Source organism: Pongo pygmaeus, chromosome 21, assembly GCF_028885625.2.
Source record: "Pongo pygmaeus isolate AG05252 chromosome 21, NHGRI_mPonPyg2-v2.0_pri, whole genome shotgun sequence".
In the NCBI taxonomy this organism is placed as follows: Eukaryota; Metazoa; Chordata; class Mammalia; order Primates; family Hominidae; genus Pongo; species Pongo pygmaeus.
The window spans coordinates 30,803,380-30,829,391 of NC_072394.2; the positions used below are offsets into that span (position 1 = coordinate 30,803,380).

Sequence of the window (26,012 nt, forward strand, 5' to 3'; positions counted from 1 at the left end):
TTAAGTTTTGTGCCATCTCTCCCTATAATCTTCCTAGGAGCTGTGAGCTAGAGAAAGCTTTCCTTGGTAACTGTGGAGAGGACACGTTACTTGCACGTATGGCTGGAGAAGCCCCCACCTCCAGTCCCAACACAATGGAACACATGGAGTTTTGCTGTGGTGTCTGGAGGATCCTGTCTTGAGCTTGCCTTTGCTTAGGCTGGACTGTGTAAGACAAGCACTCTAAAGCGTTCCAACTTTATTTAAAACCAGACAGCCCTGCTACCACGCCCCTCCTCCTCAGCATTGCCCTAGGGGAGGAGCTGGATGAACTATGGCCCTTCTGCCAAGCCCAGGTGCTAGGGGAGGAACCCCTTGCTCGAGATGTACAGGGTGGACTCCTCACTTCTTCTGGGCTTGTGCCCTGGCCCGTTGAATCTTGTCAGCTGTGGCCCCATCTGTGGCTCCCGTGCAGTGGGACAATACGAGGCTCAGCTCAGCCTCATTCCGGTGTTCGATGGCCACATCTGCAGCCTGAGCCACATCGCTGTGGTTTGAGCAAGAGAGGAGGCGGTGTTGGGGCTGCTCAAGGGCACAAACCCCGCCTCTCACCAGCCCACAGCTCAGCCACCCAGCACCCACAGGCCCTCAATTGACGCACCCAACAAGAAGCAAAGCCTTGACCTTCTGCTCGGGACCCACGCGGGAAGCATACTTCTTGGCTTCATATTTGTTGTGTTGTTTCATGCAGATCTCCACAAAAGGCTTGGAGGAGAGGAACCGGGTGGAGGGAGAAGGTAACGCACTGCCCTCCTGTCCTCTCTCTTATGAGCAGAGGCGCAATGGATACATCGTCCATATATATTCTATATGTATACGCCCGTCAGTACATATAATCCCCCAGCCCCCATGCACAGACAGTTGTGATCTCAACATTCTTAGGGCAGAAACCACCTAAACCAAAGCTCTGTCAGAGCCTTGAGACCAATTATTTCCACGCTTCTGCTCTACCACCCACCGTTACCCCTTGCAACAGGCGTTCCTGCCACCAGCCCTCACATTTCCTGTGTTCTCTTGTGATTGACACTCTCAAACCTGCCCTATACACCTCTGAACTACCCACCACAGAAAATAGCCCTCAGTATCTCCACTGCCTCCCATATGCACCCTCCCTGTCCCCCCTCCACCCGCCTCAAACAAGACTTTCCCTCCAGCACATAGCACCCCCTGTGGCCCTCCCTGGGGGAAAGCAGCTCATTCTCCCTCCCCGTAACATCGGCAGGCAAACTTGGACCCATCCTCCAGTGCACCCAACACAGCGGATGGTGCCTGCCCACAAATGTGTATACAGGAAGCACTTGCTAACTACGCGGGGAGCTGAACAGGAGCATGAACGGGCCATCCTATCTGTCTCCCTGCCTAGCCCTCTCTCCCGAAGACTACCTTCACTGGAAGTGAGCTGGAGGGAGGACCCTGCCTCACCAGGTAGCCAATGGGTGATTTCTTGCTCTTGGAAAACTTCTCTAGCTCTTCCCAGTCTTCCAAATCTGCCAGGGCAGTCAGCTTCAGCCACCAGAGCCTGCAGGAAAGCTGGGCTTGGAGGTGTTGCAGGAGAGGCAGGTGGTCTTGGGACCCATATGCAGCCTGGGCTCTCACCTACCTCTTGTCAGGGATGCGGAAGTCACGTGCCAGCTGCTCTGCACGCTTGTTGTGACTGCCAAGAATGAGGGTGGTAACTGTGTCATGTAGAGACAGGTCTAGGAACTGGCCCCCCAGCTCGTCTTCTAGGCGCCGCTGCAGCCGTAGGAGCCGCATTTGATCCTCTGTAGCCTGGGGACCCGGATAATGAGGCATGATGGGGATGAGGGACCAGGAGGGAAGACCAGGAGAGGAGGAGGCTCTTGGAAAAAGGTGGGCCAAACCTTGGCTGCAAACTCATTCTTGGCCTTGTAGAAGGCATCGGCGGCTGTCTGCAGAGCTGCTACTCGCCCCTCAATACGCTACAAAGACAAGAAGGAAGGCCTGAACTCACAGCACGTAGGACCCTCGCCCTCCTCACCCAGGTTACAGTCTTCTCTCCCATCCCTGTGCCCAAGGTTGCCAGGGTCAGCCTTGCCTGCTAGGTGCACCACTCTGATGTCCTACAGGGATGGCTAGCTCCTCTGACACTAACCCCCATCCTGGCCTCACGTCAGAGTCTCTCTCACAGTGAGGACCAGATGGAGTGTGCACCCAACACGAAGGCCTAGATTCCTGAAGGAACCGGACCAACAGCCCCAGCCCACATGCCCCACATGCCCCATGGATCTCAGACCTCTTCTGCAGCATAACTGGCTCGGATGTGGAAGCTGCCCAATTCCTGGTGATTGTCATCCTGATTGTAAAGGTCCTTCAGCGTCTCTAGCTCCTGATGCTTACAGAACTGGGGCCACAGGCAGGCAATCAGTCAGCAAGGCCAACTCAAGTGCTCAGAAGATTACACCACAACCCTGCCCACTACACACACCTGTCGGTACAAACTCAGGGCCATGGGCTGATTCCGAAGGGTCATGAAAAAATCTCCTCGGTTCAGCTCGTTCTTCAGGTGCAGCAACACCGTGAACACTGCAGGAGAATAAGGTGGAGTGGGAACTCCAGCCAGGCTCCCACTTAGCCCAGGGGTCCCCCAGCCTTGCCCTCACCCAGGTCAGTGTCCCCGCTCTCGATGGCCTTGCTTAGTGCCAGTTTGCTCCTCTTCATCTTTAGAAGAAGGGGTACCTGCTCCCCTGAGCGTGGCTCATACTCCAGCAGCTGTGAGGTGAGAAGGCAGGCACAGAGAGAAGGAGCTGGCATGGGGGCCCTGAACAACCACATCAGAGTGTCTGTGGAGGGCTGGGCACCCACACCTTGATGGCCAGCTCCGTGCGGCCACAACCATAGGCTCGTGCAGCAATGTCGGAGTAAGAGACACCAGGCGTGTCCCCCAGCTTCTGGTTAATGGCTCGAGCCACATCCTCATCTGAGACATCCTTCTGTTGCACCTGCAAGGGATGCGGGGTGTCACAAACATCTGGATGCCATTCCTCACTCTCCACTCCTGTAAGCCCTGAGGACCCACCCCTTCAGTTCCCTTCCTCCCTCCCTCCCTTCCTTCTTCTTTCTCTCTCTCTTTCCCTCCTCCTCTGCCCCCCTTCTTTCTTTTTTGAGACAGAGTCTTGCTCTGTCGCCCAGGCTGGAGTGCAGCAGTGCAATCTCAGCTCACTGCAACCTCTGCCTCCCAGGTGAAAGCGATTCTCCTGCCTCAGCCTCCCGGGTAGCTGGGATTACAGGCATGCACCACCATGCCCGGCTAATTTTGTATTTTTAGTAGAGACGGGGTTTCACCACGTTAGCCAGGCTTGTCTCGAACACCTGACCTCAGATGATCCGCCCGCCTCGGCCTCCCAAAGCGCTGGGATTACAGGCATGAGCCACCGTGCCCAGCCCAGTTCTACACTTTCTATTTCCTCCACCTCACCAGGGCCTGGAATCCCCTAAATGCCCTTGGACCCCATCCCACATCCTTGCCTTGTAGCAGGCCCAGTGGGCCAGGATCCTGCTGACGCCCTGTACTTCAGGAAGGCGCAAGTACTCGCATATCTGGATGGCCAGGGGGTAAAGTCTCCGCAACACAAGCCTGGTAGACCCGGTGGGTAAAGGATACAAGGAGTGAGGTAGAGGAGAAAGAGACCAGAGTGGCATCAGCCTGCACATCAGGCCTCCCACATCCTAGATAGGTCAGGAGCAGTGACCATAAGACCCCACCCAAGGCTGTAATGCCCACCCCCGCTGACAGCCCCCTCACTGCACCCTTGGGCTTACCCTACCTGTCCAGCAGCACCTGGATGGTGAGCTGCTTGTATCTGTATTTTCCTCGGTTAAGGATCCAGTTGGAGAATAAGCCCCGCTTGCCAGGTACCTGCAGACTGCATCTCCAGCCCCTTCCCCTGCCACCCCTGGCTGTACGGTACCCTTCTGGCATGCACAGGGATACTGGCTATAGGTGAGTGGGATCCCGATGTGATAGTCCCGAACAGCATTGAGCACACGCAGGTCCTGACACATGTGCACGAAGCTGTCGGGTGGAAATCTGTCCAGGAAACACTTTCCGAAGGAGGCGGCCTGAGAAGAGCCAGAGGGCGATAGGAGAGAGCTTCCCTGTTGCCCATCCCACCCCCTCCCAGCCCCGCCCTCCCCAGCCCAGCCATCCAGGCCAACCCTGAGCAGACTCTTCTGCATGTCTGGCTGGTGCTCATGTCCTGCAGCCTCAATGCACTGCTGCACGGCCTGGGTCAGCTGGCCCAGCTCCTGGATCTCCCGCAGGTACTCATCCGCCTTCTGGCTCTCTTTCTGGTGGGGAGCAGTCCAGAGCCAGGGCATCATGACAGAGAACACTCCCACATCTGGCCCCTAACCATTCTGGGTTGTGGTTCAAATAAGCTGGGTTGGAGGAGCTGCACAGGCTGGAGCCCCAACTCCCTCAGCCCACTCAATCCACCTGAGGTGCCCACAGACATCATCCCGTATCAGCCCACAGCTGCCTTTGGGGGGCCTTGAGAACTCCTCCCAATAGTAACCCAGAGTGGGTGGGGATAGTGGGGATGTTCTGCCTGTCCCTATCACACCACATGGAGGACACAGTGTCTCTTCAGTTTACCTGAGCCAGCCCTCCCCAGCCCAGACCAGTGTCCTGCCTGGACCTCTCTCTTGACAGGTGTCACCTGGCTATGCTCACACATGCCCACGCAGGGGCAGGGGCAGGGGCAGGAGGAACCATCCTGGGACTGGGAGAGAAGCCCAGGGCTTTACCTCATACTCCTTCTGAGCCTCCAGGAGCAGCGCCCCGGGGGCCATTGAGGCAATTTTGAAGATCTCCTCGCTGGCCGCTGGGGAAGGGAGTTGGTGAGTGAGGGAGAAAGGCAGGGAAACCCTTAGCCCTGCCTCAACACCCTATTCCTGCTCTGTGGCACTGGCCCAGGACAGCTGGGGTGCCGAGGAGTTCCCACCTTGGGTTATGTGGTGCCCTTGTGAAGGCCTCACCTGGAACCTCATGCAGGAACTCGTGGGTGCTGCGGGAGAAGATGCGGACCCCATCGAGCTCAGGCACCAGGTAGGAGTCCTCATCCAGCACAAACCTGAGCTTGGTTAAGGCTCCTAAGAGCACCTACAGATGGGACGGGGCAGGTGAACCCTCCCCTCCCCTCCCTCCACATACAGGCAGCCCTCCAAGGATATTGGATGCTCTCGGGTGCATCGCCCACCACCATCAGCCGCCTTTCCCAGGCCACCACCACGGCCCTCTCCTTGCTACGAGGACGGCTGCACCTGTGAGCAGCATATACACACCGGCTAGACACTGTCCCATGGCCATGTCTCCCACATGGCTGCTCACAATCCTTTGCCTCGGGACAGCCTGTATACACTTGCATCACTGACTGTACACTGACCTCTCCACTTCCCTCTTATCCCTGAGCCCTCAGCTCGAGGCAATTGTGGCCCACAGAGGACAATGGTTTCCTTCAAGTGTGCAATGGCAGAGAAGGTAAGATCCAAACTCCACTAGGCTTGGCCAGTAGACATGACGAATCAAGGAATTGCTTGTCCCAGGAAGCAAGCTATGTCTCACCCACACCCCCAGCAATAACACCCCCATCCTCACCAGACCATCTGCTTTGGAGGTGCCCGGATGTTGCAGGTGAACTCACATAGCTTCTCCTGAAATGGTGTGGGCAATGTCATGGCCCTGTCCCAGCAGTCACCATTCTAGTCGAAAAGCCCCCCCGCATCTCCAAAAGATCTTGTACCCAGGACAAGGCACAGTACCCCTGTGTTGCCCCAGGATCACACCTTGAGTGATGCTGTCCCCATCCAGATGTAGCCTGTGTCTGTGAAGAGTGCCAGGTGTCGGTAGGTAAAGGAGACAGCCATCTGTAGGAAGCTGCTTACTCCTGGGGCCAGGCCAGGGGGTGTCTGAGGCAGAGCCAGGGTAGGGGTGGGACAGATACATACTGACTTTTCAGAGCCTTCCTATTGCCTAACCCAGCCCCTCCACTTCATTCCCACTCAGGGCCCTTACCACTGCGGAGCAGGCTGCATGGTCCAAGAGGTAAAGGTCGGGCCCCACAGCCAGAAGAATGTGTGCCACTCGGTCCTGGCACAGCGCAGTCCAGCAGGAGGGTGCACTTTGCAGACCTATGGCCAGGGAAAAGGACAGTGTTAGGATGACCAAGGCCCACAGTTTCTGTTTCTATGGGTCTCTAGCCACAGCTTCTGTTTTTATGGGTCTCACAGGCTAGAGGCACATCTGTGGGTACTGCTTGGCTATCTCAGTGGTATCAGGGCTTACCTGGCACCTCTGGCATCCGGCGGAGTTTGAGGTCACCCACATTGGCACTGAGGGTGAAGCGGTGGGCCCCTGTGAGGATGGCCACTCCGGAACCAAACTCAGTGTGAAAGATCCGGGCATCCAGAACCCGGTTCTGGAGCACTTCCTGAGGAAAGGGGGCCATGGGTTAAGGGAGCTACAGGGTCATAAACTCTACCCCGCTTCCCCAGCCCTCTGTGACCCCTACATTGCCCATGCTGAAGTGTCTCCGGAAGTCACCATGAAGCCCATAAACCAGTACAGCACCATCTTCCTGCACACAGAGCAGCTCCTCCTCAGCTGACCAGCCCAGGGACACCACGGGTCCACTCTTCCACTGCAGGGGAGAGAGGTTCCTGAGGCTGTCCTCAGGTGAGGAAACCCTGTCCAGCCCTGAGCCCCAGGAACCGTCAGAAGTGCTCACCAGCAGGCTGGCCAGAGGCATGCCGGAAGCAGAGTATATATCAAGCACTGGCCTCACACTGGCAGCTTTCTCCTTCCGCCAGGGGTTCCTCAGCAGTGCTGCAGTTTGAGAAGAGACCTTCTGTCCTAGCTCCCTAGGCCCACCCCATGTGAAGCAGGCCTCACATCCTGGCTCCCCAGGTCCACCCCATGTGAAGCAGGCCCACAAAAACCAGAAGTGAAAGCATCTCAGCAGGGTGAGTGGGGGCTGGCAACAAGAACCTGACAGCAAGGCCCCAGGAATCAAGGACCTTGAGTTCATCCCAGAGTCCCAGAGCAGGTGGTGGTGGAGGGGCAACATACCAATGGGGCCCCCATAGGGTGCAGCAGCCACCAGGCAATCCCTGAGTTCCTCCTTCAGGTCCCAGTCCATGCTGTACAGCTCATATTTCCTGCCCACACAGAGATGAGCAGAAATTAGCCTCATTACCTTGCATCCGGATGGAGTGAACCCCAGAGGAATTCCTAAAGCCTCCATTTGTCTTCCACAAGGCCATAGAGGAAGTCTCCACCCACTACCCCCAGAGGCAGGGAGGAGGGTGATGACCAGAAAGTTGGGTGAACTGACCACATGCATGCCTAGGGACAGCAGGCGAGGGAGCAGAGGGTGTTGGCAGGGAAGGATGTGGTTCTTGGGGCAAGTGTCCAAGTATGGCAGGAGCTCTTGAGCCAAGCAGGCTGTGTGGCCTACACCCAAGGCACAAACTGAGATAGAACTAAAGTGCAGTGGCTGGCTCAGGCCAGCTTTAGCAGGAAAAGAGACTCTCAGAAAAGGTCTCTCAGAGAAGAAAGCCTTTCTTCTATTTCTAGTCCTTCTTTTTTGAGAGAGGGTCTCACTGTGTTGCCCAGGCTGAGGTGCTCTTTGCAGCTTCAACCTCCCAAGCTCAAGTGATCTTCCCATCTCAGCGTTCTGGGTAGCTGGAACTTCAGGGTGCACTACCACACCTGGCTAATTTTTCTATTTTTTGTAGAGATGGAGTCTCCCCATGTTGCCCAGGCTGGTCTCAAACTCCTGGGCTCAAGCAATCCTCCTACCCTGGCCTCCAAAGTGCTGGTATTACAGATGTGAGCTGCAGTGCCTGGCCTATTTCTGGTTCTTAATGAATCAGGGTGTGGGCTTTATACCCAGGGGTTCAGCTCTATGCTTATTGACAATGAACTTAGTTTTAGAGGTACTGAGTTAGCAGTGCCTGAAAGAAATCCAAGAGGAGCTTTTCAGTGAGATGGTGCTGGGAGGAGTCCTGGATTGGGCATGTTAATCTGCCAATGCTTGGCTTACGGCAGGCAACCAAATCACAAATCACAACCAGGCATGAGACGATTGCAATGTGAAATGCTCATGGATCACCGAGTGTGTGCTGCATGGGAAGTCGGAGTAGGGAGCTTGAAGTATGTCATCATACCTCAAGAGCGGGGGAAAAGGGGTGGCAAAAGGGACTAAGAAGAAGTGGGCACTATTCCAGGACGCTAAGAGAAGACAGTGTTTAAGAAGGGCATTTCAGCCAGTATCATTTCAGGGACCTTCTCATTAATGATCAGGAATATGCCCATCATTACCTACTATTTGACATCCTTGTTGTGGTTCTAGCCAACATAATTTAAGAAAAAAAAATAAAGAGATGTTTATATTTTGACGAAGGAGCAGAGTTGTTTCTATTTGCAAATAATGTGATTGTCTACTTAGAAAATCCAAAGTAAGGGGTGAGGTGGCTCATGCCTGTAATCTGAGCACTTTAGGGGGCCGAAGCAGGCAGACTGCTTGAGCTCAGCAGACCGAGACCGGCCTGGGCAACATGGATAAACCCTGTCTTTACAAAAAATACAAAAATTAGCTGCATGTGATGGCACATGCCTGTAGTTACAAATAGCATGCCAGCTACTTGGGGGGCTGAGGCAAGAGGATCGCTTGAACCTGGGAGTTTGAGGCTGCAGTGAGCCAAGACAGCATCACTGCACTTCAGCCTGGGTGACAAAGTGAGACCCTGTCTCAAAAAAAACAAAACAAAACAAAACAAAAAACCCCAAAGTAGTCTAGCGAACAATGAATCTGAGACTCTCACAGAGGGCATAGGGTGATCAACAAAAATCAATCTATTTTCTATACCAAGAAATTTTCTTACCATAGCAAGAATCGATTGGAAATACAACTTTTCGAGGTGAGGTGGGCAGATCACTTGAGGTCAGGAGTATGAGATCAGCCTAGCCAACATGGTGAAACCCTGTCTCTACTAAAAATACAAACATTAGCCAGGTGTGGTGGCAGGCACCTGTAATCCCAGCTACTCGGGAGGCTGAGGCAGGAGAATTGCTTGAGCCCAGGAGGTAGAAGTTGCAGTGAGCCAGGATCATGCCACTGCACTCCAGCTTGGGGAGCAAGAGCAAAACTCTATCTCAACAAATAAATAAATAAACAAATAAATAAAATAAAAATAAAAATGCAAAAATTAGCTAGGCGTGGTTGTGGGTGCCTGTAATCCCAGCTACTCAGAGGCTAAGGCAGGAGAATCACTTGAACCCAGGAGGCAGAGGTTGCAGTGAGCCGAGATTGTGCCACAGCACTCCAGCTGCCTGGGCGACAGAGTGAGACTCCATCTCAAAAAAAAAAAAAAGAAAGAAATACAACTTTTAAGAGATCCTAATAATTATGGCAATAAAACTATAAGATATCAAATAATACATCTAATGAAAATTTTCCAAAATCAAATATTTTCCAAGGATACAGAAAACATGGAGCAATATCCAAAATGATCTATAAATGTACAGGAATTCCAATAAACACCTTCTGCCAATTATCCGGCCAGTGGAGGGGTAATGCACAAACTGATTCTGAAGTTCAAATGGGGGGCTGGGCGCAGTGGCTCACGCCTATAATTCCAGCACTTTCGGAGGCCGAGGTGGGAAGATCACCTGAGGTCAGGAGTTCGAGACCAGCATGGCCAACATGGTGAAACCCCATCTCTACTAAAAATACAAAATTAGCTGGGCATGGTGGCGCATGCCTGTAATCCCAGCTAGTCAGGAGGCTGAGGCATGCGAATCGCTTGAACCTGGGAGGGAGGGGTTGCAGTGAGCCAAAACTGTGCCACTGCACTCCAGCTTGGGCGACTGAGGGAGACTCTGTTTCCAAAAAAAAAAAAGAAAAAGAAAAAAAGTTCATATAGGGGGAAAAGATCATCTGAAAGAGGAAATACCACAAAATATTTAAGAACATTTTGAAAATATGAGAACAGATGTATACCAGATATCACACACTATATAAAATTAATTAAAACTATTATTTTGGCACAGGAATGTGCAGACAGATCAATGGAAGAGGATGGAGTCTAGGAAAAGATCTCAGAATTGAGCAAATAATAAAGATAGCATTTCAAATTGGTGCAAATTGATACTTGAAACGAGACTATGGGCCATATAGGGAGAACCACAATAAATGCTATTTCATTATTTTACTTCTGTGTTAATATACAGAAAAATGCTCAAGAGACTTCCATACTAAACCAGACACAGTGATTACCTTTGGAGAGGGTGGTAGATGGGGTAGACACCTGCAGAGCTGTCCACTTTTATACTACAAGCATACATCATTTTGTTGCACTTTATTGCACTTTGCAGTTACTGCATTTTTACAAATTGAAGGTTTGTGGCAACACTGAGTCAAGCAAATCTATCAGCGTCATTTTTCCAACCACATGTGCTCACTTCATGTCTCTGTGTCACAATTTGGTAATTCTCGCAATATTCCAAACTTTTTCATTATTATTATATCTGATATGGTGATCTGTGATCAGTGATGTTACTACTATAATTGTTTTGGGGTGCCACAAACTGCACCCATACATGATGGTGAGCTTAACGGATAAATGTTGTATGTGTTCTGACTGCTCCACCAACGAGCCATTCCCTGATCGTCTCTCCCTCACTCTTCAGGTCTTCCTATTCCCTGAGACACACAGTGTGGAAATTAGGCTAATTAAAAACGCTCTAACTGTTCAAGTGAAAGAAGAATGGCAAATCTCTCACTTTAAATCAAAAGCTAGAAACGATTAACTTTAGTGAGGAAGGCATGTTGAAAGCCAAGACAGGCCAAAAGCTAGGCCTCGTGTGCCAGTTAGCCAAGTTGTGAATGCAAAGGAAAAGTTCTTGAAGGAAATTAAAAGTGCTACTCCAGTGAATACAGGAATGATAAGAAAACAAAGTAGCCTTTTCGCTGGTAAGGAGAAAGTTTTAGTGAACTATGTATAAGATCACAACATTCCCTTAAGCCAAAGCCTAATCCAGAGCAAGGCCCTAACTCTTAAATTCTATAAAGGCTGAGACAGGTGAGGAAGCTGCAGAAGTTTGAAATTAGCAGAGGTTTGTTCATGAGGTTTAAGGGAAAAAATCATCTCTGTAATATAAAAGCACAAGGTAAAGCAGCAAGTCCTGACAAAGAACCTGCAGCAAGTTATCCAGAAGATCTAGCGAAGATCATTGACAAAGGTGGCTGGCTAAACAACATATTTTCAATGTAGACAAAACCGTCTTATATTGGAAGAAGATGCCATCTAGACCTTTCATAGCTAGAAAGAAGTCAACACCTGGCTTCAAAGCGTGTAAGGACAGGGCTGACACTCTTGTTGGGGCCTAATGCAGCTAGTGACTTTAAGTTGAGAACAATGCTCATTTACCATTCTGAAAATCCTAGGACCCTTAAGAATTATGCTAAATCTACTCTATCTGTGCTCTAGAAACGGGATAACAAAGCCTAGATGACAGCACATTGTTTACAGCATGGTTTACTAAATGTTTTAAGCCCAACTGTTGAGACCCACTGCTCAAAAAAAAAAAACAAGATTCCTTTAAAAACATTACTGCTCATTGGCCAGGCGCAGTGGCTCATGCCTGTAATCCCAGCACTTTGGAAGGCCGAGGCAGGCACTTCACAAGGTCAGGAGTTGAGACCAGCCTGGCCAATATGGTGAAACCCCATCTGTACTAAAAATACAAATATTAGCCGGGCATGGTGGCGTGCGCATGTGGTCCCAGCTACTCGGGAGGCTGAGGCAGAGGAGTCACTTGAACCCAAGTGGCGGAGGTTGCAGTGAGCCGAGATTGCACCACTGCACTCCAGCCTGGGTGACAGAGCAAGATTCCATCTCAAAAAAAAAAAAAAAAAAAAAAAATTACTGCTCATTGACAACATTATCTGGTCCCCCAAAAACTCTGATGGAGATGTACAAGGAGATTAATGTTGTCTTTATGCCTTCTAACACAACATCCATTGTGCAGTTCATGGATCAAGGAAAGAGTGATTTCAATTTTCTTTTTTCTTTTTTTTTGAGATGGAGTCTCACTCTGTTGCCCAGGCTGGAGTGCAATGGTGCAATCTCAGCTCAATGCAACCTCCACCTCCCGGGTTCAAGCAATTATCCTGCCTCGGCCTCCTGAGTAGCTGGGACTACAGGCATGCACCAGCATGCCCAGCTAATTTTTCTATTTCTTTAGTAGAGACAGGGTTTCACCATGTTGGCCAGGCTGGTCTCGAACTCCTGACCTCAAGTGATTCGCCTGCGTCGGCCTCCCAAGGTGTTGGGATTACAGATGTGAGCCACCACGCCAGGCCTCAATTTTCAAGTCTTATATAAGAAATACATTTTTTTCTTTCTCGTTTTTTTTTGTTTTGTTTTTAGAAAGACACTGTCTTGCTCTGTTGCCCAGGATGGAGTGCAGTGATGTGATCATGGCTCACGGTAGCCTTGAAGCCTCAAACTCCTGGACTCAAGTGAGCCTCCAGCCTCAGCCTCCTGAGTAGCTGGGACTACTGGCGCATGCTAGTGCGCCTGGCTAAAAAATTGTGTGTGTGTGTGTGTGTGTGTGTGTGTGTGTGTGTGTGTGTGTGTGTGTGTGTGTGTGTGTGTGTGTGTGTGTGTGTGTGTGTGTGTGTGTGTGTGTGTGTGTGTGTGTGTGTGTGTGTGTGTGTGCAGAGACGGGGACTCACTCTGTCGCCAGGCTGGTCTTGAAATCCTGGCCTCAAGTGATTCTTACACCTTGGCCTCCCAAAGTGCTGCAGGTGTGCACGACCGTGCTTGGCCTAGAAATACATTTTATAAGGCTATAGCTGCCATAGCTAGTAATTTCTCTGATGGATCTGGACAAAGTAAATTGAAAGCCTGGAAAGGTTTTCAGTGGTGCAATCTCAGCTGGAAAGGAGTCACCATTCTAGATGCCGTTAAGAACACTTCTGATTCATGGCTGGACACGGTGGCTCACACCTGTAATCCCAGCATCTTGGGAGGCTGAGGGAGGCAGATCACCTGAGGTCAGGAGTTCAAGACCAGCCTGGCCAACACGGTGAAACCCTGTCTCTACTAAAAATATAAAAATTAGCCAGGTGTGGTGGCGGGTGCCTGTAATCCCAGCTAATCAGGAAGCTGAGGCAGGAGAATCGCTTGAACCCGGGAGACGGAGGTTGCAGTGAGCCGAGATCATGCCACTGCACTCCAGCCTGGGCGACAGAATGAGACTTCGTCCCAAAAAATAAAAAAATAAAAATAAAATACACTTATGATTCATGAGAGGAGGTCAAAATATCAACATTAACAGGAGTTTGGAAGAAGTTGATTCCAATCCTCATGGATGACTTCAGTAGAAGTCTCTGCAGATGCAGTGGAAATAGCAAGAGAATAAGAATTAGAAGTGAGGCCTAAAGATGTGACTGAATTGCTTCAATCTCAGCACTTGAACAAATAAGGATTTGCTTCTTATGGATGAGCAAAGAAAGTGAGTTTTTTTGTTGTTGTTGTTTGTTTGTTTTGAGACAGAGTCTTGCTCTGTCACCCAGGCTGGAGTGCAGTGGCATGATCTCAGCTCACTGCAACGTCTGCCTCCCAGGTTCAAGCAATTCTCCTGCCTAGGCTTCCTGTAGCTGGGATTACAGGCACCCAGCACCATACCCAGCTAATTTTGTATTTTTAGTAGAAACAGGGTTTCACCATGTTGGCCAGGCTGGTTTTGAACTCCTGGCCTCAAGTGCTCCACCCACCTTGGCCTCCTAAAGTGCTGGGACTATAGGTGTGAGCCACCATGCCCAGCTGAAAGTGGTTTCTTGAGATGGCATCTACTATTGTGAACACTGTTGAAATGACAACAAAGGATTCATATTACATATACTTAGTTAATAAAGCATCGGCGTGGTTTGAAAGGATTAACTCCAATTTTGGAAGTTCTACTGTGGATAAAATGCTATCAGACAGCATTGCATGCTACCGAGAAATCTTTCATGAAAGGAAGAGCCCACTGATGTGGCAACTTCATTGTTGTTTTAAGAAATTATGATAGGCACCCTAACCTTCAGCAACCACAACTCAGGTTAGTTAGTAGTCATCACCATTGAGGCAAGACCCTCCACCAGCAAAAATACTACACATTGCTTAAGACTCTGATAATCACTAGCATATTTTAGCAATAAAGTATTTTTAAGTTACGTACATTTGTTTAGACATAATGCTATTGCACACCTAATATACTACAGTATACTGTAAACATAAAACTTTTATATGGACTGGGAAACCAAAAAAATTCATGTGATGTGTTTTGTAATATTCATTTTTTTGTTGTAGTCTGGAACTGAACCCGTAATATCTCCAAAGTATGTCTGTATATACTTTGGCATTATTTGAATTTACAACCCATATGCATTTCTTTTGACATTCTATAACTAAAATCATTGGGTGAAAAAACATCTGATAGGAAAATAGATATTCATACAAATCTAGCATGCCAGTTATCAACGCATTGCCTCTCAGCTCCAAATTCACCCTTTAACCCATGTTCTGTGGTAATGGTCAGCATTCCTTTAAACATTTCTCCTTTATAGTGAGCATGTTAAGCTTTCTCAGCAGAGGGCGCTGGAAGGACACTGCACTAGGAAGGGGCCCTCCTGTGCTTCCAGTGTTGGTGGTCAGCCAGCAGTCAGGGTGTGAGAATATCTAGTACTGCTCCGCCCCAGCCACGCATCCACAAAGCATGGTCCCTCAGCAACATCGCAGCACTTTCCAGATCACCTTCTCAAGCTGTCTCGACAGACGCTGCACTCCAGGCTTCCTGCCCACACCAGGTCCCCACTTCCTCTCTATACCAAGATGCCTGGCCACTGGCTGCATTCTGCCTGTGCACTAGTGTTTCCAACGTCCTCTGCACACCTGTACGCCCAGCCATAGGTTTTTTGAGACAGAGTCTCGCTCTGTCGCCCAGGCTGGAGTACAGTGGCACAATCTCGGCTCCTGCAAGCTCCACCTCCCGAGTTCACACCATTCTCCTACCTCAGCCTCCCAAGTACCTGAGACTACAGGAGCCTGCCATCACGCCCAGCTAATTATTTTTGTATTTTTAGTAGAGACGGGGTTTCACCGTGTTAGCCAGGATGGTCTCGATCTCCTGACCTTGTGATCCGCCCGCCTCGGCTTCCCAAAGTGTTGGGATTACAGGCGTGAGCCACCACACCCAGCCTGGTTTTTTTTTTTTTTTTTTTTTTTTTTTTTTTTGGAGATGGAGTTTTGCTCTTGTTGCCCAGGCTGGAGTGCAATGGTGCAATACCGGCTCACCGCAACCTCTGCCTCCCAGGTTCAAGCAATTCTCCTGCCTCAGCCTCCCAAGTAGCTGGGATTACAGGCATGCACCACCATGCCCAGCTAATTTTGTAGTTTTAGTAGAGATGGGATTTCACCACATTGGCCAGGCTGGTCTCAAACTGGTATTGTTAGTAGAGACGGGGTTTCTCCATGTTGGTCAGGCTGATCTCGAACCCCCAACCTCAGGTGATCCGCCCACCTCTGCCTCCCAAAATGCTAGGATTACAGGCGTGAGCCACCATGCCTGGCCTAGCCTGCCATATTGACACTGTGTGTTGCAGGCCTCCTGCCTGCACCAGCACTCCCATTCACACCGCACACCCAACACCCCAGGCTAAGAGTTGCAGCTTGCCTACGTCTTCATATCCCTTGTGGCCCCAGAGGGTTGCTTCTTGCTTGTCTGGTATTATAGACCAGCTCTAACCTGGGCAAACCAACTTCTCTGCCATCCAGTGGGCTGCAACTGTATTTTTCCAATGAGGTCTGAACCCTAGCCTGAAGACTGGCTCCCTCTTCCAAGTCTGTCATTCCTTGGGTACTGTTCCTTGGCCCCTGGCTATCAAATTTTTTCTTATATCTCATACTCTCTTTTTTTTTTTTTTTGAGACAGTCTTACTCTATCGCCCGGCTACAGTGCAGTGGTGCAATTGGCTCACTGTAGCCATGACCTCCCAGGGCTCAGGTGACTCTCCCACCTCAGCCTCCTGAGTAGCTGGGACTACAGGTGCGCACCACCATGCCCAGCTAATTTTTTGTGTAGAGATGGGGTTTCACCATGTTGCCCAGGCTGGTCTCAAACTCCTGGGCTTGTGTGATCTGCCTGCTATGGCCTCCCAAAGTATTGGGATTACAGGCGTGAGCCACCATGTCCAGCCACATCATATACTCCTTTATCACAGTTAAATAATTTTTTTTCTTTTTCTTTTTCTTTTCTTTGGAGATGGCGTCTTGCTCTGTTGCCAGGCTGGAGTGCAGTGGCAAAATCTCGGCTCACTGCAACCTCCACCTCCCAGGTTCAAGCGATTCTCCTGCCTCAGCCTCCCAAGTAGCTGGGACTACAGGTGCACACCACCACACCCAGATAATTTTTGTATTTTTATCGGAGATGGGGTTTCACCATGTTGGCCAGATAGTCTCAATTTCTCGACCTCATGATCTGCTCGCCTCGGCCTCTCAAAGTGCTGGGATTACAGGCATGAGCCACTGCATCCGGCCTTTTTGTTTTGTTTTGTTTTTTGAGACAGAGTTTCGCTCTTGTTGCCCAGGCTGGAGTGCAGTGGCACGATCTCGGCTCACTGCAACCTCTGCCTCCGAGGTTCAAGGAATTCTCCTGCCTCATCCTCCCAAGTAGCTGGGGGTTATAGGTGCCTGCCACCACGCCTGGCTAATTTTTTGTATTTTTATTAGAGATGGGGTTTCGCCATGTTGGCCAGGCTGGTCTCGAACTCCTGACCCCAGCTGACCCACCAGCATTGGTATCCCCAAGTGTTGGGATTACAGGCATGAGCTACCGCACCAGTCCAATAATTCTTTATATTAAACTTCCCATGTTAAGTCTTCTGACTTGACCCAGACTGGTACAGACTTGGTATAGAAGGAATAGTCCCAGAAGATAGACCCCCTAAAGATGGGATTTCGGAACTGGCTTGGTGTTGAGCTCTTTGTCAATGGAAAACTGATGCTATAACCCATTGTATGCACTTGCATCACAGTTCATCAAGCCTGCAGTTTACTGTGGTGAAATGGTAACTGAAACATGTGCTTAGGAGTGACTTCTATATTTGCCAGTGTGGCAGTAATGATGACTTTATAGATGGTGGCATGGGATGGATTGTTTTGAGTGCACTTGAACATTTTCAAAGAGAAAGTGATCTCAGGTTTGTTAACATTCAGCTTGAGTCATGTTCTGAGAAGCAGAAGGCTTCTCTAACAGCTCCCCCCCCCACCTGCCGCAACAACAACAAAAAATCTTATTTCAGCCGGGTGCAGTAGCTCACATCTGTAATCTCAGCGTTTTGGGAGGCAGAGGCGGGCAGATCACCTAAGGTCAGGAGTTCAAGACCAGCCTGGCCAATATGGAGAAACCTGTCTCTACTAAAAATACAAAATTAGCTGGTGGTGGCGCATGCCTGTAATCCTAGCTACTCAGGAGGCTGACACAAAAGAATCGCTTGAACCCAGGAGGCAGAGGTTGCAGTGAGCCAAAATCGTGCCACTGCACTCCAGTCTGGGCAACAAGAGCAAAACTCCGCCTCAAAAAAAAAAAAAAAAAGAAACTTATTCCTTGTAGCCACATAGCTGCTATTGCTGAAAATCAAACACAAATTTGTGTGAGTTGTTGAATTACAACAGTTGAATTCCCCCAACACACCATTTCTCATGTGAAAATTAGGGTACTGATAGGAAACAATGAGATCCTGAAACTTGGAAGAGGGATATCTGGTTAGATCCACATGAAACTGACAATCTTGAACTCCCAGGTCATTCTGAGCTTCCCTTACCAGAGGGAAGCCTTCTTGTCTCCAAGCAGACTAGCTTTTCCTTGAAACCCCTGCTAACCTAACTTGGGGTAGCTGTCTTAGAAGCCTCCCAAATCCACGTAATGCTGCCAATAGCAAAGACAATACATGACCCCAATATGGCACCATTCCCGGAGGAACCAGCCTACAAGTTGATTATATTGGGTCTCTTCCATTTCAGAGACGGCAATGACTTATCCCCACTGGAACAGATACATATTCTGAATGTGGATTTGCCTTTCCTGTCTGCAATGTGTTTTCCAGCACCCACCATTTGTGGATTTACAGAATGCTCTATCCAGCACTGTGGCATCTGCAAAGCACTGCAGCTAATCAAGGACCTCATTTCATAGCAAAGAAAGGTAGCAGTGGGCTCACGGCCATAGGATCAATTGGCCTTACCCTATACCCCATCACTCACAAGTGGCTGACCTAAATTTACTGACAACTTGGTTTTAGCACCAATTGCAAGACAATGTCCTTAAAAGGGTGGGGTTCTTTCTTATAGGATGCAGCCTATGCTTTTAATCAGAGATGATTATATGGTGTTATCTCCTCCATTTGGGGCCTAGATTCAAGAGGTGGAAGTGGGAGTGGCTCCGCTCACTATTACACCTGATAACAACCTTACAAAAATGTTGCTTCAGACAGGCATGGTGGCTCACACTTGTAATCCCAGCACTTTGAGAGGCTGAGGTGGGTGGATCACCTGAGCCCAAGAGGTCGAGGCTGCAGTGAACCAAGACTGCACCACTGCACTCCAGCCTGAGTGACAGAGTGAGACTTTGTCTCTAAAAAATTAAAATTAAAAACTAAAAATAAATAGAAGTAGAGCCCTTGTGGTGAGTGAATGCAGGCTGACTCCATATAATAGGGTTGTGGGACCCCAGTTGGGTTTGGTGCCTGTGGATGTGTAGCAGTCCCAACCTGCCTGCTATGTGAACCTCATGGCAGTGCTCATCAGCCTGGGTACATGTACAGAGGTGGTGAGAGGCTGGTGCACTGGAAGGCAGTTCTGCACCGTGCAGGGGTAACCAAAGGACAAAGGATCAAGGTTGCTAGGGAAAGGGCAAGAAAAAAACTGAAGCAACTGACTGTGGCTGTACTCTAAGGTGGGCAGAGAGGGAAACATCTACAAAAGGGGGTTCTGCATGTAAACACCAAGAGAACAGAGGGCTCCACGAATGAGGATCCTGAGGAGGCTGAAGGATGGGTATATCATGGGGAGGTATTAGAGTATCAGTGCAGACAGGAGCTTATGTTAAGAGAGGGGGCGGGGCCGGGCGTGGTGGCTCACGCCTGTAATCCCACCACTTTGGGAGGCCGAGACAGGCGGATCATGAGGTCAGGAGATAAAGACCACCCTCGCCAACATGGTGAAACCTCGTCTCTACTAAAAATACAAAAATTAGCTGGGTGTGGTGGCACATGCCTGTAATCCCAGCTACTTGGGAGGCTGAGGCAGAAGATTTGCTTGAACCCGGAAGGCGGAGGTTGCAGTGAGCCGAGATCATGCCATTGCACTCCAGCCTGGCGACAGAGCAAGAGTCGGTCTTAAAAAAAAAAAAAAAATAGAGGGGGCAGTTTGAATTTAGCATTTCAGAGGTAGAGCAGTTCTGGATGAGCACAAGGGTGGGATGGGATCCAGGGAGAGGGTGGGTGAGATGGATAAAATCACTTGAGTAGAGGTCATAGAACCATGAAGCCAGGTGGCCACTTAAGTCTCCCTGGAAGGTGGCAAGAGCTGGGATGCCTAGGAGGCTGTGGGCTAAAACAACAATCAGGGAGCAATGCAGTTGGTCAAGGATGTCAGCAGCGACACAACACCGACCAGCTGGGAAGGAGACACAATGGACCCCCTAAAGGGGTACAAAAGTAAAGGTCAGGGAGTGAAAAGCAATAACGTATGGACCACCTCCTGAAGCCTTAGAGGTAAAGTGGGCTTCTAGAGGACAGTGAGGTGACTCAAACTGTGCCTGGAGGGTAGCACAGGGTATGGATGGGCAGAGTGAAGGGCAGCTTCTCAGAAAAGCCTAAGGGTGAGGACTCTGTGAAGAGAGGCCACACTCTTAGTGAGGAAGGCCAGCCCCATCTTTCTGCTCCACTCCTAGGTCCCAGAAGTGGAAATCTCAGCAGCAGTAAATGGACCTTGGAATTGAATACCAGGAAATTGTTAAACCTAAGGATGTAGTTAGGTGCTGGTAGCCTCAATTCCAGTCCCCTGGTGGAAATAGTGAGGAAATTCCTGTGGCAGGGCAGCTGAACTGCTGGAGAAGCATGGTCTACTGGGGTGTGAGAAGACCCTTGAGTGAAAATAGATGATCTCCAGCCTGTCCAAGCTAAGATATCAGACCATTAGGGAGGAAGATGCATGTTAGGTATAACCTGGTTGCCTTGGGGTATAATCCAGTAATTCCCAAATCCCAGGCCCTAAAGAGAGTTCCCTGTCACTCCTGCAATCCCTTGTTTCCAGCCTGTCTCAAAAACATATACTACTAAAGAACTCCTGAGCATTGTTGCTGGGAATGTAAAACGGTACATCAGCTGCTATGGAAAAAAGTAAACATAGAATTACCATATGATCCAGCAATTCCACTTCTGGATATATACCCAAAATAATTAAAAGCGGAGTACAGAGGCCAGGTGCAGTGGCTTATGCCTGTAATCCCAGCACTTTGGGAGGCCGAGGCAGGCAGATCACCTGAGGTCAGGAGTTCGAGACCAGCCTGGCCAACATGGTGAAACCCCATTTTTACTAAAAATACAAAAATTAGCCAGGTGCAGTGGTGGGCGCCTGTAATCCCAGCTACTTAGGAGGCTGAGGCAGAAGAATCACTTGACCCCGGGAGGCAGACGTTGCAGTGAGCTGAGATCGCACCATTGCACTCCAGCCTGGGTGACAGAGCGAGACTCCATCTCAAAAAAAAAAAAAAAAAAAAGCGGAGTACAGAAAATATTGAATAGATATTTGTAGACCCACATTCACAGCAGATTATTCACAATAGCCAAGGGCTACCAGCAACCCAAGTGTCCACGGAAAGATGAAATGGATAAGCAAAATGTGGTATATGCATACAATGGAGTATTATTCAGCCTCGAAAAGGAAGAAAATTCTGACACATGCTATAACATGGATAAACCTTGAAGATATTATGCTAAGTGAAATAAGCCAGTCACAGGAAGATAAGTGCTGTATGACTCCACTTACATAAGGAGTCTCGAGTAGTCAAAATACCGAGACAGAAAATAGAATGGTGGTTGCCATGGGCTGGAGGGAGGAAGAAATGGGGAGTTGTTTGAGGGTATAGAATTTCAGTTTTGCACGATGAAAAAGTTCTGGAGACTGGTTGCACAACAACGTGAATATACTTAACACTACTAAAGGGTACACTCAAAAATGGTTAAGAGAGTAAATTTTATATCATGTATATTTAACCACAATTTTTTAAAATGTTCATTTTTTTTTCAGCCTCCCAAGTAGCTGGGATTACATGTGCGTGCCAGTACACACAGCTGATTTTTTTGAAAAAAAAGTTCATGTTTATATATCAAAAAAACAAAATGAAACAAAAATATAACTACTTAAATAGTTGCTCTTCCTTCTAAAAATAATTTCAGGAGTATATAATGTATCTTAACTCGCCTTTTCTTTTACCATAAGATGCTTCTTAGTACTTGAAACTCAATGTATTTAGAACCAAGCTCACCTCCTTCCCTGCCAAATTCACGCTTCCTGTCTCATGATTTTATTTAAGCCCCAAATCCAAGTCATCCTTGATTCCTTTCTCTCCTTCCTCCCCACCAAGTGCAATCATTACGAATTTCTTCCACTTTACCTCTAAATCTCTGAGACTGGCCCCTTCTCTCTACCTCCACCATCACCACCCCCAGTACTGGCCATCCTCAACTTTTTCCTGTTCTGTTCCATCAGGCTCCTAACCATCTCCCTTGCTTCCATTTTGCTTGTTCCTTCCAACTTTTCCCCAGCATTACCTACAAAAGGAACTTAAAAACACACACACACACACACACACACACACACCCCTTGCAAATCCAATTACATCAACCTTTTGTTAAGATCCTTTAATTGAGGCTTCCCATCCTTCTTCAGGTAACGGTGGTCTACACGTCCCTACAGGGTGTGACCCCTACACGAAGGGCATCAACTTCATCCATGTCCTCTTCTTGTTGCCTACAGCACTCCAGCCACACTGGCTCTCTTTAGGTCACTGTGCATGCCTCAGTCCTTCCTGCCTCAAGACTTTTGTGTATATGCTCTTCTCCACCTCCATCCCACTTCCTGCACCTAAATCTACTCATGCCCTGGATAGGGTATTATTACTTCTTTCAGAGTGTCTTCTCTACCTTTGACTCCCAGAGTCTGTAACATGTTCTCTTAGGTTATTTGCTCCTATACCTCTCTTTATAGTGATTATGATCAAACAAATACTGAGTGATTATCAGCTGTCTCACCTGCTGGCTGTAAGCTCTATGATGGCAGGCAGAACCCTTCCACATCTGTTTTATCATAGTGGCTCAGCCTGCCAAAGGGATGGGACAAATCAATTAATTAGATTAGCCCAAGTTGCATTTTTAGGATTAAAAAAATGGCTTAACTTCTGGAGTCCCATAAGAACTGGTCACCGTTTCTCCTCCTTGCCTTCCCAAATTGAGTGGGTTCTCCAGAATACTCTTCCCAATGCAAAAGAATCCTATCAGGCAGATAGGACTTGAAATGCAATGTCTGCCACCTGTTTTATCATTCATTCACTGACTCAGACATGTATCAAGTCCTGCCTATGCATAAAGCTATGCACACATGTGAACAAAACTAAGTACCTGCTCTCAAAGCATTTCCTTTCTGGTGGAAAAGGTGAAACATGCTCTTATATTTTCCTGGTAACCTGCCCACCCCCAAAATCCTATTTTTTAACAGAGGTTTAGAACCTGTTTGGGTTCAAAGCCTGACTCCACTACTCAATAGCTGTGTAACCTGGTCACTAGTTGTATAACCTGGCCTCTCTGTGCCTTGGCCTCCTCATGAGTAAGATGATACCTACCTCATGGGATTGTAAGGCTTAAGCAAGTTAAAACACACAAAGTACTTAGTATGTTTAGTACATAAGAAAGGCTCAATAGCTGTTAGCAACTTAAAACATAAATATCCTCCCCAGCAAGCCTTAGACCCCTAATCCTTTCTGGCAGTACAGCACAGGTAAGAGTAGGTTAATCATTCAGGTTGTATCTGTGGCATGCACCCAACACATACATTCTTTTAAAACCTTATTAACATGTCAACAAAGCAAAGACTACATCTGATAAATAAGAGCTCTGTGGTAATGAGGTCAATGTCTGCAGTACTCTTTGATTTAATAAGCCTGGGTAGGCAACAGGTATCTTCAAAATAATACAAGTAAAGTTGATATTTTAAAAGTGAATGTTGTGTCAACTAGCTGGTGTGTAAATACTAAATGACATGGCTACCTTTGTCAGCTGAAATCCCTTCTCCACAGAAACAAGCGGAAATCATTTTCTACTGAATTTATGGATTTTTAAAGAAGTTTTTGCAATTTTTTCATATTGCACAGGCATATTTCTTTTCTTTTTTTTTTTTCCCCGAGATGGAGTCTTGCTCTGTTGCCCAGGCTGGAGTACAGTGGTGCGATCTTGGCTCACTGCAACCTCCGCCTCCCAGGTTCAAGCAATTCTCCTGCCTCAGCTTCCCGAGTAGCTGGGATTATAGGCGCGTGCCACCACGCCCGGCAAATTTTTGTATTTCTAGTAGAGACGGGGTTTCATCATGTTGGCCAGGCTCATCTCAAACTCTTGACCTCGTGATCTGCCTGCCTCGGCCTCCCAAAGTGCTGGGATTACAGGCATGAGCCACCACACTCGGCCAATTGCACAGGCATATTTCTAAGAGACAATTATAAATAAACAACAAATGCAACAGGTCTTTAAAAACTGCCACAGGGCAGTTGTCCATCTAGGAAGTATATCACATTAGGTACCAAAAATTACATTTAAAAGTTTTAATACGTCAATGAGAATGGTATATAGTTTCATTAGCACAAACAAATGTCTTCTATTTAAGTAAAGACCTCCATGCAATGTCTTTGTGATCTTTACTTGCAATCCATAACATATATATATTTTGAGACAGAGTCTCACTCTGTTGCCTGGACTAGAATGCAATGATGCTATCTCAGCTCACTGCAACCTCCGCCTCCCGGGTTCAAGCGATTCTCCTGCCTCAGCCTCCCAAGTAACTGGGATTACAAGCACCTGCCATTATGCCCGGCTAATTTTTGTAGAGACAGGGTTTGACCATGTTGGTTAGGCTGGTCTCAAACTCCTGGCCTCAGGCGATTCTCCCACCTCGGCCTCCCAAAGTGCTGGGATTACAGGCATGAGCCACTGCGCCTGGCTTAAAATAATATTTTTAATTTTTCAGAGGGAGTATGCTATGTTGCCCAGGCTGGAGTGCAGTGGCTATTCATAGGTTCTATCACCAGTCCCTACACCCTCAAACTTCTGGGCTCCAGTGATCCTCCTAACTCAGCCTTTCCAGTAGCTGGGACTATAGGTACATGCCACAAAGCTCGGCCCAGTAAAATATTTTTAAAAAACTTTAACGGGCAATTATTACATAGCAAGCACTGTTCTAAATATGCACTGGTGATAAAGAGAAGCAAGAAACATGCTTTTAGCCGGGCTCGGTGGCTCACGCCTGTAATCCTAGTACTTTGAGAGGCCAAGGTGGATAGATTGCTTAAGGTCAGAAGTTCAAGACTAGCCTGGCCACCATGGTGAAACCCCACCTCTAGCGAAAAATACAAAAATTAGCCGAGCGTGGTGACGGGGGCTTGCAGTCTCAGCCACTCGGGAGGCTGAGGCAGGAGAATCCCTTGAACCCGGGAGGCGGAGGTTGCAGTGAGCCGAGTGCCCCTGCACTCCAGCCTGGGCAACAGAGGAAGCCACTGTCAAAAAAAAAAAAAAAAATGCTTTCAGCCCTGAAGGAGCCTGGTTTAGCAGAAGAAACCTATACAAATGTCGCCTAAATATACAAATAGGCCATACCTAACAGACCCTAGCACTGGGCCCAGTGAGGCCCACAGGATTCTATTGGGGGAGAATCAGGCACAGTTCCAGAAAGAACTCTTGAACTAAGTCCTGAAGGATGCGCAAAATTCTTCAGTGAGATAGAGAGAAATGGCAGTATCCACAAAAACTGCAGACTGGTTAGGGCCTCGTAATTCTGCGCAGCTGGAACGCAAGATTTGGGTAGGAGAGCGGTAGATGAGGTTGGAGAGACAAACGGGCTGCCTTATAGATGCCTTATAGTTCCACGAGAAGTTCGTAGTTTTAAGGAAGCTATGGGAAAATCCTAATCTGGGTAACGATGTAACGGGTTTACACTTCAGAAAGATCCGTGGTTTAGGACTCTACAACTCCCATGGGCGGGCTGCCCTAACCCAGGGGTTCCCACTTCCGCTGTTCCGGGATTCACGGACGACTCGCCCCCTTTTCCCAGCCTTGGTCAGCACTGTTACCCCGCCCGCCGTGCGATCCCGCCCCCCTCGGAGCGCCCCTGTGGTCTGACTTCAGCAGCACTTTCCGGCAGGAGACTGGGCACTCCCTGTCACCCGCGAGCTGCCTCCCTCAGCGAGATCTGAGCATCTTTCCGGAGGCTAACAGACCTGGGCTTCGGGGTGACCACTGTGCTTTCCTCAGTTTCCTTTTCTGGAGCAGGGGAAGGCCCGGCTCCTTGCCCAAAGGCGGCTGTGCGCTAAGTGGCAGACGCTCGGGGAGAGCCGGCGCGGGGCGGACCCCAGCGCCAGTAGTGACGGGGGCAAGCGCCGCCGGGAGACTCCAGCCGGCGGGAGAGCAGGGTAAGCCAGGCCGTGGGCGGGAGGGCGGGGCAGCTCACCGGTAAAAGGCAGAGTCCCCGAGTGGGTTCCAGTTCGCCGTGTAGCAGTCCATGGCTGGTGCAGACGGCAGCTGGGAAGCACCGAGGGGACACCCACCTAGAGCGGGCTCCAGGCCGGTACTTCCGCTTCC

General features: G+C 49.0%; 1 protein-coding gene across 2 annotated transcripts; it reads right to left on the reverse strand.

Moving 5' to 3' along the window:
- Nucleotides 1-223: 223 nt before the first annotated feature.
- On the reverse strand, nt 224-26,009 carry VPS16 (VPS16 core subunit of CORVET and HOPS complexes). Of its 2 annotated transcripts, none has more exons than XM_054466632.2 (24): nt 25,882-26,009; nt 7,127-7,215; nt 6,786-6,883; nt 6,570-6,698; nt 6,344-6,488; nt 6,074-6,189; nt 5,845-5,967; nt 5,657-5,712; nt 5,233-5,322; nt 5,038-5,132; nt 4,807-4,883; nt 4,216-4,347; nt 3,992-4,119; nt 3,825-3,860; nt 3,526-3,634; nt 2,865-2,999; nt 2,661-2,769; nt 2,486-2,583; nt 2,294-2,401; nt 1,902-1,979; nt 1,640-1,809; nt 1,462-1,558; nt 641-744; nt 224-526 (listed from the first exon to the last, which is right to left on the reverse strand). In XM_054466632.2, the coding sequence occupies exons 1-24, from the start codon at nt 25,932-25,934 to the stop codon at nt 382-384; spliced, it is 2,520 nt and encodes an 839-aa protein (XP_054322607.1). In that variant the 5' UTR covers nt 25,935-26,009; the 3' UTR covers nt 224-381. The 2 variants fall into 2 exon arrangements, with proteins under 2 accessions (XP_054322607.1, XP_063515611.1); XM_063659541.1 differs by having other exon boundaries at nt 1,423-1,558.
- Between the last annotated feature and the right edge of the window lie 3 nt (nt 26,010-26,012).